The sequence below is a fragment of the Chiloscyllium punctatum genome, chromosome 46, assembly GCF_047496795.1.
Source record: "Chiloscyllium punctatum isolate Juve2018m chromosome 46, sChiPun1.3, whole genome shotgun sequence".
Taxonomy (NCBI): Eukaryota; Metazoa; Chordata; class Chondrichthyes; order Orectolobiformes; family Hemiscylliidae; genus Chiloscyllium; species Chiloscyllium punctatum.
Window position 1 is genome coordinate 48,809,647 of NC_092784.1, and position 15,323 is coordinate 48,824,969.

Sequence of the window (15,323 nt, forward strand, 5' to 3'; positions counted from 1 at the left end):
ATGAGAAGGAGAGGTCTAATGAATTGGGTTGATGGCCCTTGCTCCCACTCTTTTACTACATATATGTATGTTCTTAGTTGTCTCTTTTAGAGACAGTGTGCCCAAACCCCTTAACACCACTTTACTGACAGCTAAGGGAACTCTATAACTCTGCAGCCAGGACACTGAATCAGAAGCCTGTTCTTCCAGCCAGATTAACTTTTCACATGGCTGCAGGAGACAGTGGATCATTGCAATCTATATCTATCAAGGCTTAGTTTCCCCTGGAGTTGGGAAAGGACAGACTGCATTCAGCAGTATATTGAAAATTGCAGGCTGCATTTTTTTCACTTGAATCTGCTATATACAAATGTACCAGCAGAGGGAGTCTGAATAATAAAGAAAATGTAGGGAATGATAAAGAATCCATGTTTATTGGACTTAATATCTCATGTTAAATAGAGAACTGATTCTGATCCAAGAACAGATTCTGACCCTTTGTGTCAGACAGTACAGAGGTCAGGAAAACCTATCAATCCACAATGGCATTGAGCCTCATGAGGAATATTCTTCTCTAATGTCCTTCCATCATCTTGCAGAAGGAGATGTCCCTAATGGGTTGAGCTGAGCCAGTAGGTGCTGATGGGGTCCACAAATTATGTGGCAATTGCAAACCCAATCCTACCCTCTCCTCATCCAGCACAAAGTTAAATGATTGCAATCAGGAGAAGGACCCCTGCTGACTTTCTTCTCGATGGTAGTAATGCTGTTAACTCTCACCATCCTTTCTCGGGCCAAGTCTCTCTTGGTTGAGATCAGCAAACTCAGCATCAACTGGGAATCCAACCCAGAGACTGATGGTTGGATCCACTCCTGGGGTAGCTCCCTGAGGTGCAGAAAGACACACTCTCAGAATAAAGGGTTGGTGAATTTGCTCTCTCTCTGTCTCTCTTTCTGGTAGTCCCTCGTAATGAGATAAGGGGTTGCTCAGGGCTAAGGCCTGCACTTGGAATCTTTTAACATGGAGAGGCTGCACCACTGCAGCTACCTCAGGATTCAGGCTGACCAGAAAACTCTCCTGCCTGCCATATCGGAGCAATTCACAGACAGATAATCAACCCTGTTTGGTCATGTAATGGCATAGTTTACATGCTCATCAAGCCCTGGGGTGGGACTTGAACCTGGCCTGAAGGTAGGGAAGGTTTGTACTGCATCACAAAATATCCCTGGTTCAGGATCTGAGGAGAAATCCTTTCATTCAAAGCTTTGTCAGATTGTTGGAATTCTCTACCCTAGAGAGCTGCGGATGGTCATATCAATTAGTAAATTCAAGGCTGTGATGGATCAATATTTGAACAGGAATGGACTGTGTGGAAGGAAGTAGTTGAGGTATGGAGTTCAGTCATGATCTTATTGAATGATGAAGCAAGCTTAAGGGAGGAACGGTCCCAATTTTTTTTTGTTCTATTCCTGAAATTGTTTGCCTTTAAGTGTTGGGAGCAAGTGCAATTTCTCAGAGCTGGCTAGCTAGGTATTCGGTCTATGTGTAGGTTTCACTGTCGAACTATAAGCAGACCATAAACAAACCATTCCAGAAAGTTACAGAGAAGGTGGGAAGTTCCTGTTTCCGTTCATTGTTGTTTGAAATATGTTTTACTAAACAAACTCTGAACCTGCATAAAGTAATACCTGCCCCTCCCAAACCATTACAGCTGACGATTACGTGGGAGAATGTTCCTTGTTGTTTCTCTACAGTCAGATGCTCCTGTGTTACTCAATGCAGTTTAAAAATAGATTTGCCTCCACGTATTGAAAGACTATTAAGGAGCTTTCCTGAGAGAAAAATACATTGGGCGGTTCGATTCCAAGTGGAAAAAGAATGAAGGTTAAAGATTTGGCAAAGCAAAAACAACCAAGGACTTATTTATGTGGGAAGGCCATTTCCACATAAGATAGCCAGGGAATGCAAAAGGCATCTTAATGACCCTTATGTATTTGACAAACAGAATAGTTCTTCAATTTTCTGAGGAAGGGGAATATCAGTCATGCTTTCCTTCCTGGTCACTGCTCAGCAACCTTTCACACACTGCTAGTGCATATGCAAGTATGAAAGTACTGGGTTCAATTCAGAACTCTGCATCTCAAAGAGGTCCGTGCAGGGCAGGGGGAGTGGGGGCAAGGCAGAGGGGCAGTGGCATATGAACTGATCAGAGCTATAAATGTTACATTTTGAAGCCGGGATCCAAAGTCTGGGGTTGTATACTCCAGACTGTAGTACTTTAAATACAAGAGCAGGTCAGAGGCTAGGTGTTATGTGTCAGCTAACTCACCTCCTGACACCCAAAGCCTGCCCAACATCTACAAGGCACAAGTCAGAAGTGTGATAGAATACTCCCCACTTGTCTAGATCAGTGTAGCTTTAACAACATTCAAGAAGCTTGACACCATCCAAAACAAAACAGGCCACCTGATAGGCACTACATCCACTTATTCCCTCATTTCCTCCACCACCAATGCTTAGGCAGTGTGTGCCATCTACAGCATGCACTACAGAAATTCACCAAGACTTCTTATCAAGTACCTTCCACAACCATTACCATTTAGAAAGGCAAGGGCAACAGATGCAAGTTCATCTCCAAGTCACAAACCATCCTGGTTCGGAAATGTTATTGTTCCTTCAGTGTTGCTGGGTTAAAATCCTGGAACCCACTGCCAAAACAGCACTGTGGGTATCCCTACAGCATGTGGACTGCAACAGTTCAAGATAGCAGCTCACCACCACCTTCTCAAGGGCAACTAGGGACTGGAAATAAATGTTGACCTAACCAGCAAAATCCAGATCCTGCAAACAAATAAATAAAACTGATAAAGGGGTGATCTATTGAGGAGATCTGACGCAAGGGGTTAAGCATGTATTTCCTCTCATGAGAACAATCTAGAACAAGTGAGTAGCACTTAAAATATTTTCACAATCAGACATTTGAGCTAAGCTGTTCTGAGGTGACTCAAGTAATGGATATCCAGAATTCTCTTCCCCAAAAAGAGAAGGCCAACTGAATGATTTTTGTTAGGTAGTTATTAAGTGAAATGGACCCAAGACAGGTAAATAGATTAAGACAGGAAGATCTCCTTATGCTTGAATATGTCTAACTCATGATGACTGACAACACACCATGAGATGGTGTTGCCCACTGACCATCAGGTGGCATCACCATCAACAGGTTATTCAACACCTTCGTGACTACCTTATCCACTTGTGTTGTCACTTTCAGAGAACTGTGGACCTGTACACTAGATCCCTCTGTACGTTGATGCTACTAAGGATTCCGCTGTTTACTTCCCTCCTGTAGTAGGTCTCTGAATATGCATCACCTCAGGTTGTATGGATTAAACTCCATCTGCTATTTCTCCACCCAATTCTCCAGCTTATCTATATCCTGCTGTATCCTCTGGAAATCTTCCTCACTCTCTATAGCTCCCCCGATCTTTGTGTTGTTCACAAACTTACTAATCAGGTCACCTACATTCCTCTCCAAATCATTTATATATATTACAAGCAACAGCAAAGCCAGCACCAATCCCTGTGGAATTCTATTAGTTACAGATCTCTAATCTGAAAAACTCCCTTCCACTGTTACTCTCTGTCTTCTATGACTAAGCCATTTTACCAGCTCACCGCCAATCCCACTTGACTTCACCTTTTGTATTGGTCTGTTGTTAGAGACCTTGCAAAAGGCCTTGCTAAAATCCATATCAAGAACATCTACTTCCTCAAAACACTGAGTCAAGTTTGTGAGTCACAACATTCCCTGCACAAAATGTGCGGTGATATTTGAGTTCGTCCACTTCTTTACACGGAAAGGTCTCACGGTGTTGTGGTAATGTTCCACCCCCTGGACCAGAAGGTTCAGGTTCTAGTCTGAGGTATGTCATAACCGGTATGAAGAAGTTGATTAAAAACATCTACACCACATTAAGAGTGATGTTTGTTTAGGTGCAACAGTGAGGAGTTGCAAATGCACTGACACCAGAGGAGGTGTCTCCAACCTGTATCTTAAACATGACAATAGGTTGCCAAAGGAATGAGTGACTTTGAGAAGAGTCCATGACTCCTATTAGCTAACAGATAAACAATGATTTGCATTTATATAGCACCTTTGACAACATCGGGCCACCTCAGAATTTGGAATTCTCTACCCAGGAAGATGTGAATGGTTAGTTAATGATTTATTAAGATCGCTCGATTTTCTTTAGTCCATGAGGCCTGTGCAGATAGTATGGGAAAGGAGAAGATCACTATGATTTCATTGAATAGTAGAGCAGGCTCGAAGGACCGAATTGCCAACTCTTAGTTCTTATGTTCTGACATCCAGTGAAGTGAAGTCACTGATTGTAATTTGGGAAATGAGCCAACAAATTTCCCCACAGCCTGCCCCTACACCAGCAATTAGTTAATAACCAGGAAACCTGTTTTAATGATGCTGAGGCTAAAATGGGACAGAGTGTATGGAATGTCTTCTCTGCTCTTCTTCAAAAGAGTACCATGACATTTACCAGGCAGATGGAAACTTGGATTTAATAGCTCTGCAATAGTGCTGCACTCCCACAGTACTGCCCTTGGAGTGACAGCTCAGACTGTACGCTCAGACCCCTGCAGTGAAATTCAAACCCCAAACTTTTTGATTTACTGGCAGAAATGCTATCAACTTAGCCACAGCTGACACAACAGGCAGAGAGATGGTCACATGTAACAAATAGTTCAATAATAGATAAATGAAGTTTCTCATTTACAGAGTGCTTTTTGCAACCTCAGGACTTCCCAGAGTAGTTTGTAACCTTGTATTCATTACTGTAGTGCAAGAAATATAGCAGCCAATTTGCACAAAGCACACTGGAATATTATTGTTGTGGTTAATTAACAGACAGAAAACTTATTAGAATAGAGGAGAGTGAGGAGATGGTATGTAACTGCAGAAAGCAGCTTTCTCTTTATCACATTTTTAAAATAATCACATTTTGGTTCAAAAAAGGAATACTTACTTAATCCCTGACCGTACCATCCCCGCTCCATACTTTTCTCAAGTATAAGGCTCTTGCAGAATCGATCCAATTACTTAATACAATATAGCCCTGATTTAAAACCAGCGTCTGCTAACAACCTCTTCACTTATAGACAGCTTGGCCCTATATCAGGAAGCATGAATAATAATCAGGGTGGGACAATTCTTAAAACTGCGCAACATTAATAGAGACCAGACTTTTCAGGAACTGTTATGTTTTTATATTTACAGCCTTTATGCACAGTTCAAAACAATGGCTTGCAGAAAAGATAAACCTGGTGACTATAATGTGCAAAACTTTGGTCAAAAGGTTAAACTTGGAGCTTGCTTTATACTCTAAGCAAATAAGACATACTGAGCACTACAGATTAGTCTTGAAAGACTATCTTATGGTAAGGTCTTTTATTTAAAATAACAATGGAAGGGAATGGAAAGTTTTAGGTATAGAAATGGATTGGAAAGGCTGGGACTATTTTCACTGGAGCGAAGGAGGTTGAGGTGTATAAAATCGTGAGGGGTATAGATAAGGTGAATGACAACAGTCTTTTCCTTTGGGTGGGGGAGTTCGAAACTAGGGGAATATTTTTAAGATGAGAGAAGAAAGATTTAAAAAGCACATGAGGGGCAACGTTTTTATACAGAGAGTGGTTCGTGTGTGGAATGACTGCCAGAGCAAGTGGCGGATGCAGGTACAGTTACAACATTTAAAATATACTTGGATAAGTACACAACTAGGAAAGGTTTGGAGGGATATGGACCAAATGCTGGCTTGCTTATTATGGGAACATGGTTGGAGTGGACTGGTTGGACTCAAGGGTCTGTTTCCGTGCCGTGTGATTCCATGATTCTAAAACAGGGAAGCATCTTCTTTAATCTGAGTTGGGGATGGGCTTGCTAACCTTTATCAATCAAGATGGAAGAAAGACTTTAAGACCTTGCACTTACATAGCACCTGTCGTGATCACGCAACTGCTTTACAGCCAATGAACCACCTCTGCAGTGAATTCAGTATTGTAAAGCAGCAAGCTCCCGCAAACAGCAATGAGATAATATCCAAATCAACCACTTTCTTTTTACTAACTGGGTAGGAAAGAAATATTGGCCAGAGGAGAACTCCACGATTCTTTGCAAAATATGAGCAGGGAGTCTTCCACATCCATGGGAAAGGGCCCTATGAGGCCTCAGTCTCGCCTGTAAGGGGGAAAACATTTCTGCTTTCTGGAGGTTTGAGAACCAGAGAATGAGGATTAGGGTCTAGAGTGCATTGCCTGAGATTGTGGTGGAGGCATGCTAAATGGGGGATGGTAGTGGTGGAGGTGGGCAGGAAGGGTGGGGGGGGGGGGGGTGGAGGGTTGCTTTAGAGGAAACAAAACTGGACCATTGTTTGAACTGAAAATATTTGCAGAGGGTGAGGGTGAAGGAATGGAGATAGATGAGTTGTTGTTGTCAAGAGTTGGCTCCATCATCGGCCTTTCTACAGGTTGATATACATGGAAGACAGGTCCCAAAAGAAGGCATCGACTTAGTGCCAGCCAAGCCAATCTGAAACGTGGTCAGCCAGGTGGCAGTGCCCTGGTCTCCAATGACTCTCTGTATCAGTGGGCGCAAGGCAAGACCTTTTTTTTCCTAGAGGTGTCTACTGTACAAACAATGAAGCCAGATATCAGCCTCTTATCTTCCCAGACTGCTGGTGAAATGGCCAGGACCATTTCAAGCCCGCCTGTTTAGTGCTTCATCATCATCTATCCATGGTGGCTATACAAATGCTTTTCTTTCTTCATCCACTTTGCAGCTGTGATAATGCCACTCTGAGGAATGTATTCTTGATGCCAGATGCCTTAAATCCTCTCTTGTTGAGATACCTGAAAAACAGTGATGTATGAGATAAAAATACCAAGGAGAATAGGTAGGGTGAGCTTTTAAAATATAGCCACATTTCTACTTTTGAATAAGATAAAGCTAAAACAAAATATTGTGGATGCTGAAAATCCAATGTTCATCATAGAATCTCTACAGTGTGGAAACAGACCATTTGGCCCAACAAGTCCACACTGACCCTCCGAAGAGTAACCCACCCAGACCCATTCCCCCTATCCTATTGGTATAGATTTACCCCTGACTAATGCATCTACCCTACACATCCCTGAACACTATGGGCAATTTAGCACAGCCAGTTCACCTGACCTGCACATCCTTGGACTATGGGAGGAAATGGGAGCACCCAGAGGAAACCCACGCAGACATGGGGAGAAGGTGCAAACTCCACACAGACAGTCACCCAAGGCTGGAATTGAACCTGGGTCCCTGATGCTATGAGTCAGCGATTCTAAACATTGAGCCACTGTACTGCTCTTGTTTCAGAGGAAGGTTCACCGGACTCGAAACATTAACTCTCGTCTTCTCTCCGCAGACACTGCCAGACGTGCAGAGTATCTCCAGCAACTTCTTTTGATATTTATGTCCACTGATATAGGAGGCCATGGAATGGTGACAATGTTATTAGAATCCAGAAACCCAAATTCACCCTCCTGCCATGTGGGTTCAAAGTCTGCCACATTAGCTGCAATTTAAACTTAATGACAACATCTGCAATTAAAGCTAGCCTCAGTAATGACAACATTTAGCAATTTTATATTAAAAAGAAACATCTGGTTCACTAATGTCCTTTAGGGAAGGGAATCTGCCGTCTGCACCTGGTCTGGCCTACATTCGACTCCAGCAATGTGGTTGACTCTTAATCGCCTTTTGAAATGGCCCCAGGAAGCCACTTAATTCAAGGGCATTTAGGAGGATGGGCAATAAACACAGGGCTTTGCCAGTGACACCCACCTCTTTTAAAAAGAATTTAAAGAAACCTCATCCAGTAACATTTTTGCAAGTCAGGCCCACCAGAAGCCATGTCCTGAGAAGTAATGGCAAGATGTAATAAATCAGTTAGGGGTCTGCAGTCTTTGAAGAATAGGATTATTTTGTGTAAGTAGAAGGGAGAGTGGCATTGGAGACACTCCAGAGAAAGTTCAACATGTTGATCCCAGGTAAAGAAGGATTTTCTTATGAGGATAGGTTGAGATTGGGTCTGTATTGATTGGAATTCAGACGAATGAAACGATGTCTTGTTGAAACATTTTAGAGGTCTTGACAAGGTAGATACTGAGAGCTGTTTTCCCCTTGTGGCAGAATCTAGGACCAGAGGGCACCATCTCAGAATAATGGTCATTAAGACAGGGGTGAGGGGAATTTCTTCTCTCAGAGGTTTGTGAATCTAGGGAATTCTTTCTCACAGATGGCTGTTGAGGCCACGTCATTAAGTATATTAATGGACAGATTTTTAGTCAGCAAGGGAATGAAGGATTATGTGGAAAAGGCAGGAAAATGGGAGTTGAGGATTATCAGATCAGCCATGATTTTGTTGAATGGTGGAGCAGTCTCGATGGGCTGAATGGCCTTTCCTTCCCCTTTGACTTCCAGAAAGGCCAAAACTGACATCCACACTTTCTCATTGCAGTAAACAAATGTCATTGAAGAGTTAATACACACTGGTGTAGTGACATTATATATTTAGTCATGGAACAGGAACTGGCACATTTTCAGGACCTTCGCTGAAGCCAATGTAAGCAGCAATGATGTCATGGCTGTGACTTACTGAGGCATTTCTGATACATGACTGTACACTTGGACACATGTCTCAATAGCATTTTCTTAGAATGGATTGTGTCTTGCTGCAGTTGCATTATCCAAACTCTAGCCACACAAAAACTGTACAGTTTGCACTTAGGAGATCTGGGTGCTACTCCTGGCAGAGTAAGCTCAGGAGTGAAGAGACCATTCTTAGGTTGATCCTAGAGGAAGGAGTAAGCAAGAGTTCACTCATGGGCATGTGTGGTGTCACTGGCTAGGCCTGCATTTATTCATTCCTAATTGTCCCTGCATTAAGAGACTTCTCAGGTCATCTCAGAAGGTCACCCACGTTGCAGTGGGTCTGGAGTCACATGTAGGCCAGGTAAGCTGAGGAAGACTGATTTTTTTCCAAAAGGGCCATGATAGTATCTTTACCATGATGCCATTGCTTCCTCTGTGCATTTCAATGACGTGCTCCCAGATATGATCGCTCAACAATTTCACTGTTGCCTCATCCTCAAAAGTGTATTAAAGGCAAAGGGTGGATGACAATATTATGTAAATTTAGATTAGATTACTTACAATGTGGAAACAGGCCCTTTGGCCCAACAAGTCCACAGTGACCCACTGAAGGGCAACCCACCCAGACCCATTCCCCTACATTTACCCCTTCACCTAACACTACAGGCAACTTAGCATGGCCAATTCACCTCACCGGCATATTTTTGGACTGTGGGAGGAAACCAGAGCGCCTGGAGGAAACCCACCCAGACACGGGGAGAATGTGCAAACCCCACACAGTCAGTCATCTGAGGCAGGAATTGAACCCGGGTCTCTGGCTCTGTGAGGCAACAGTGCTAACCACTGTGCCACCGGGCTGCCCACTTTAAAAGTCAGATGCTCTACCGACTGAGGTATTGGGGCTCCACCTCAGTAAAACCTCCATACAAGTCACATGTTTTACATCGAAGGTGGCAAGCCATTGTCTGACTGATGGATGAAAAGCTCCTCCCTTTTCTTACTGGGTAAATACCCAACCAGTGTCTATTGCTGAGCGTTAAGTTCAAGGTCAAAGGCCTCTGGAATGAGCCGGATGGCTGAGCAAGCCTAGTAACACAAGACATGGCTTACACTCTGTTGTGTAAGAGTGCTAGGACACTGCAACAACCTTGCGATTACTTTGTGGAGCTGCGTATAAATGGCACAGTGTGGGCAGACATAGAATGCTCCAGAATGAGAGAGTCTTGAGAGCACAGAGATTGACAGCCAGACTTCTCAGATTCATGACAGCCACAATCAGACAACAGCTCACTAGAACAAAAGACCCAATACCCATCATGTGCAGGACTAACATGGTGTACAAGAATCCATGCAGGGACTGCTCAAAAACACTTTCTAGGACAAACTAGCAGACAACTAGTGATCCACATTCATGAACATCAACTAGCCATTAAATGCCATGAACAGCTGTCCCTAGTATCTATACACATAAGGACCACAAATTTAACTGAGACAATACACAATAATAGGACAAGCCAAACACAGGACAGCCAGAGAATTTCTAGAAGCATGGCACTCATCCACGGACTCCATCAACAAACACATAGAGCTAGACCTAATACACCAGCCACTACAACGAACAACCAGAACCTGCAATCAGAAGCAGCAGGAACAAAACCAAATCAATTCCAACCAGAACAGTACAGCAGCGCTTCACAGGAGGCTCCACAGCACTAAGCATTTTTAATTTTGCCTTCCCCTGAACCAAACTATTTCGAACCTAAACTCATAGATAGGCATCAAACCACATGATCAAAGACACTTGACCAATGGCCTACTTACCAAGGTGGTCAACGGCACACTGTTAGATCCAGAATCCGTGAAGCCAGGTTTCTTCTTGATCATGCACAGCTTGTTGAACCAAGCCCAGTATCCATCTCTCACCTTTAGCCACAAGTCACAGACAAAGGATGTGCTTCAGTTAAGGTGTATTTGTTTTATGCTCAAGGAACCTGTTTGAGGGAAGCCATACCCCTGTCTCTTTAATAATCCACGTCAGACTTTCCGTTTTGTGACCTTTGGCACACTTACTGCTTCCTGCCTCTTCACTCAGAGCCTGCCCTGCCCAATGGTATGTTGATGGGTTTGGGATTCATTATTCCTTTTCCTTGTTTGTCTCCACAGCAATAGGAGAGTTTTAGCAGCCCATTCAATTTCCATCCAGCAAGCTTGCAACACCATCTCTTACTTTAAATAAAGTATCTTTAACTGAAATTTGTAGCACTTCCAGAAAATTAACAAGGCGGGTTGACCATTGAGTGAGGGTACAGGGTGTTGCTGTAGTGAGGTAAACGGACACTGTAGAGGGAAAGAAAGGAATACATGGGAAAAGATGGAAGAAAGGAGTGGGAAGAAATGAGAGAAGAGGAGGGGAGAGGAGAGGCGGAGATGTGAGAGAAGAGAAAAGGATTACTTGGAGAAGGACAAGAAAGGAAAGGAAGGGGGCTGGGAAGAGAGCGAAAGGGAGGGGATAACTGTGGAGTAGAGCTTGGTGAAGGCTAGGAGGAGTAAGAGAGGACAGTTGAGAAGTGGAAAGAAGAAAGGACGACAAGTAAAGTGACAGGAGAAGGAGAGAGGAGTGGAGAAAGAGGGATTGAAGATGAGAGCGTAGGGGATGGGGTGGAGAGGAGGAGCAGGAGAAAGGAAATGGGAGGGGGTAGAAGAAGAGGGGAGAGATTGAAGTAGAGGATGGCAGCTGGGACGAGGGGAGAGAAGGAAGAGGTGAGAAGAGATGGAGGGGTGGAAGATGGAGGGTGGTCTGGAAATTCAGCCCATATACTGGTTTCAATGCAGGTTAAAATGGAATGGGGTATGACTAATGCATTTGCCAATTTGTTTTGTATTTTACATCTAAAGTGTTGCAGTGGTAATACACTCAAGGCTGGTAGTTTACAAAAACCTCTGTTCTCACAAATGCCATGCAGCAGCTTATAGCAACTTTGACAGTTACTTGAGTTTTAACGGAGAAATCACACCAGGAGAAAGTGAGGACTGCAGGTGCTAGAGATCAGAGTCAGAAAGTGTGGCACTGGAAAAGCACAGCAAGCTCATCACTCCAGGCTCAACCAATCAAGCCCCTCATTGCTGGGCAAGTGATAAGACAACCAAATGCCCTACTTTGGCTGGGCCAACCTTCACAGTTTTTCACTAAGGTTCTCCAGTTAACAGGCAAATGATGGGCTTGAAATGTTAACTCTGCTTCTCTCCACAGATGCTGCTAGACCTGCTGAGTTTCTCCAGCACTTTCTGGTTTTGTTTCATATTCCAGGAGACATCACCACATGACGACCTACCTCCAACTGTTCCTCCCCCACCCGCCAACACTTGCCATTGGTTTCCTATCCTGTCAATCATGGTGAAACCCTCCCCCCCACCCCATGGCTTTTCAGTGGGTCCTTATTTACAATTGATTGCCCTCCCCAACGCCCCCCACTATCTTCTTTTGGAGCATGTCCCTTACCTGTCGGTTTAATAAACAGAGGATGATGAAGATAAAAACTCCTTGTAGACTGTTGACAATGGTGAATAGGTAGGCTGTCACCAACTTGGAAGCCTGAAAGTGAAACAGGCCAAGAAGCCAGGTGCAACCCAGGACGAACACTTGTGCAGTGGCTTTAAATGTTAGAGTCCTGGAAAGAGCAGAAGGTGCAAAGAACTCAGAACACACGGCTTTAACTGATTATCTTAATATTGTTCATTGCAACGATAGAAATTTATTTACAGATTTCTAAATATGCTTTTAATTGTCGACATCCCAGTTTGGCTTTTCTTCATGTTTCTCAGAATCCATACCCAGGTTTAAGCAAACATGCACAATGAGTGTAGGTCACTGACCAGACTCAAGGAAGTAAACACAGACCAACCGAATACTGCATTGAACTCAAGAACCTAAAAGCCTCATCTATGTAATGTAGTCTCATGCTTTAACTATTTTAGCCTGGCTGTTATCCTTGTGATATGCCTCTCAATTTTAATCTCTCCTATGATTAACACTCTGTCATTGCAGGGAAAAGGGTGATGACGCTGGCCATTTGTAAGATCATCCAGGCCTCTTAACATGACCAGCTCAGAGTAGGTCATGAGGTTTCAGCTGTGGCTGTGGAGTAGTTACTTCGATTTGTTCCTGGAACATGCTGACTAGGCTAACATTTACTGCCCATCCCTAATTACCCTGGAACTCAATGGCTTACTTGCAATGCTTGAGCATTTCAAAGGGCAGTTAAAAGTCAACCAGCCTTGCCAGTTAGAAAATGCACTCCAAAAACTGGAGAGGCGATGGCCTAGTGGTATTATTGCTGGAGTATTAATCCAAAGACAGCAACCGAGCAGCAGGAAAATCGACAATTTGGGCATAAGCCCTTCATTAGGAATGAGGTCCATGGCCCAATGAGGCTTAAAGATAAATGGGAAGGAGTTGGGGCTGGGGGGAAGGTAGCTGAGAATGCGATAGGTAGATGAAAATAGGTGTAACGGTGATAGTTAGGAGGAGGGTGGAGCAGATAGGTGGGAAGGAGGATGGACATGTCAGGAGGGTGATGCTGAGTTGGAGGGTTGGATCTGGGATAAGGTGGGGGGAGGGGAAATGAGGAAACTGGTGAAACCCAAATAGAACCCACGTGGTTGGAGGGTCCCAAGGTGGAAGATGAGGAGTTCTTCCTCCAGATGTCGAGTGGTTAGGGTTTGGCGGTGGAGGAGGCCCAGGACTTGCATCCAGAGACCTAGGTAATGTTCTGGGGACATCGGTTCAAATCCCGCCACAGTGGATGGTAGATCTTGAATTCAATAAAGATTCTGGAATTGAGAATCTAATGATGACCATGAAATCATTTCCAATTGTTGGAAAAACTCATCTGGTTCACTTATGTCCTTCATGGAAGGAAATCTGTCATCCTTTCCTGGTCTGGCCTACACGTGACTCCAGTCACAAAGCAATGTGACTCCTAACTAAATGGGCAATGAGGGATGGGCAATAAATGCTTACCCAGCAGAGATGCCCACACCCCATGAATGAATAAAAAAAACTCACCAAGGCTCCTGAGACAGCATCTTCCAAACTCATGGTTACTACCATCGAGTGGGATAAGAACAGCAGACACATGGAAAAGACAGCTGCAATATCCCCTCCAAGCCACTCAATGCCCTGACGTGGAAATGTATCACTGTCCTCTCAGTGTTGCTGGGTCAAAATCCTGGAGCTTTAACATTTAACATTTCAAACTCCTTGATCTGATCACTTTCTGATCTGCAGAACAGTGTGTACTTAATATATTTGGATTTTCATTCAGGCAATGTAGTGGTGTACTTTTAAGTGTGCAAGATTTTTACACAATACTTTAAAGTTTCTATACATCATAGGAGTACACCATTCCGCCCATCTGGCCTATCTTTCCAGTTCAGGATCTGTGACCTGGGTTTACTTGTCTCTGAGTCCTTACCCGTTAACCAAACAAGCATGTCAGAAGACTGACATATGTAAGTGCAGAACATTTTATTTATTCATTCATCAGACTTAGCTGTCACTGACTGGGCCATTTATTGCCCTTCCCTAGTTGCCCTTGAGAAGGTGGTGCTTGAAATAACTCCACAAAGCCAGCCCCAGTCACCCTTTATTTACACCTGAAGAGTCCTTGACACTGATCCAGCTCCTTCAGAGCCAGCTTTCAGAGTGAATAGAATCTCTGAAAGTCCTATTTATAGACGTCAGCCACGGCTCCCTAATTGGACCAGGTTAACAGCCCTAGTCAGAGAACTCATATTTTATGACATCCACCTGACTGACCTCTTTATAATCACTACAGTGGTGCACTGCCTTCTTGAACCACTGGAGTCCATTTGCTGCAGATAGATCCAAAATACTGATAGGGATGGAGTTTCAGGATGTTGACCCAGCAACACTGAAGTTATAGTGATATACATTCATGCCTGGATAGTGAGCGGCTTGGAGGCAAATGTGCAGGTGTGATGTTCACATCTATCTACTACCTTTGTCCTTCTAGTTGAGAGGGGATGTGGATTTGGAAGGCACTGTTTAAGGAGCCTCGATGTGTTGTACACTGCATTGAACAAAAAGCTGAGACATCCTACCCTTATGACTTAATCTTTATCAGTTCTACTGTCATCCTTGTGAATCTGCATCTCCTTGAAGGTTAATCTGGTCTTCCTGACTGTGTTCCACAGCAATGAATGTGGCATGCTAGAGAGAGTCTAATCAAGGTTCTGAATGACTGGAGCATACCTTGCAGCAACTTCGACCTCAGCTGGAGTCTTAGGTATAGTTGTGGGCAGCATGTTAGAGGAAAGATGTAAATGCACTGGGGAGACTACAGGAATGAGTTCAAAGAATGGGTCTAGGCCTGGGAAACTTCAATGAAGAGGATGGATTGAGGAAGTTGGGACTGTTCTCATTGGAGAGAAAAGGGCTGAGAGGAGATCTGAGAGAAGTTTTCAAAATCAGGAGCAGGGGCTGCACAGAGTAGATCAGGAAAGCTGTTCCTAATTGTTAAAGGAGTAAGAATGAGAGGAGCATAGAGGTGTGCAAAAGAAGCAAGGTTCATTTCAGAGAAACATTTTTCACTCAGCAAATTGTTAGGGTGTGGAATGCACTGC

General features: G+C 43.8%; 2 protein-coding genes across 5 annotated transcripts in view; both read right to left on the bottom strand.

The window, feature by feature from the left end:
* The window catches only part of LOC140468014 (adhesion G protein-coupled receptor E3-like), a 71,656-nt gene extending 66,511 nt beyond the window's left edge, over positions 1 to 5,145 (bottom strand). For both annotated transcript variants that reach the window (XM_072564161.1, XM_072564160.1), the window contains exon 1: positions 5,020 to 5,145. In XM_072564161.1, the coding sequence (XP_072420262.1) occupies positions 5,020 to 5,050 (31 nt within the window). In that variant the 5' untranslated portion in view covers positions 5,051 to 5,145. The remainder of the gene's footprint in view (positions 1 to 5,019) is intronic.
* A 100-nt stretch (positions 5,146 to 5,245) lies between these two features.
* LOC140468016 (adhesion G protein-coupled receptor E3-like) overlaps positions 5,246 to 15,323 on the bottom strand; it is a 48,063-nt gene continuing 37,985 nt past the window's right edge. For 2 of the 3 annotated variants that reach the window (XM_072564164.1, XM_072564162.1), the window contains 3 exons: positions 12,178 to 12,346; positions 10,500 to 10,601; positions 5,246 to 6,901 (listed from right to left, as the gene is read on the bottom strand). In XM_072564164.1, coding sequence (XP_072420265.1) covers positions 6,878 to 6,901; positions 10,500 to 10,601; positions 12,178 to 12,346 — 295 coding nt within the window. In that variant the 3' untranslated portion in view covers positions 5,246 to 6,877. The remainder of the gene's footprint in view (positions 6,902 to 10,499; positions 10,602 to 12,177; positions 12,347 to 15,323) is intronic. The other variant, XM_072564163.1, reaches the window with a different exon arrangement.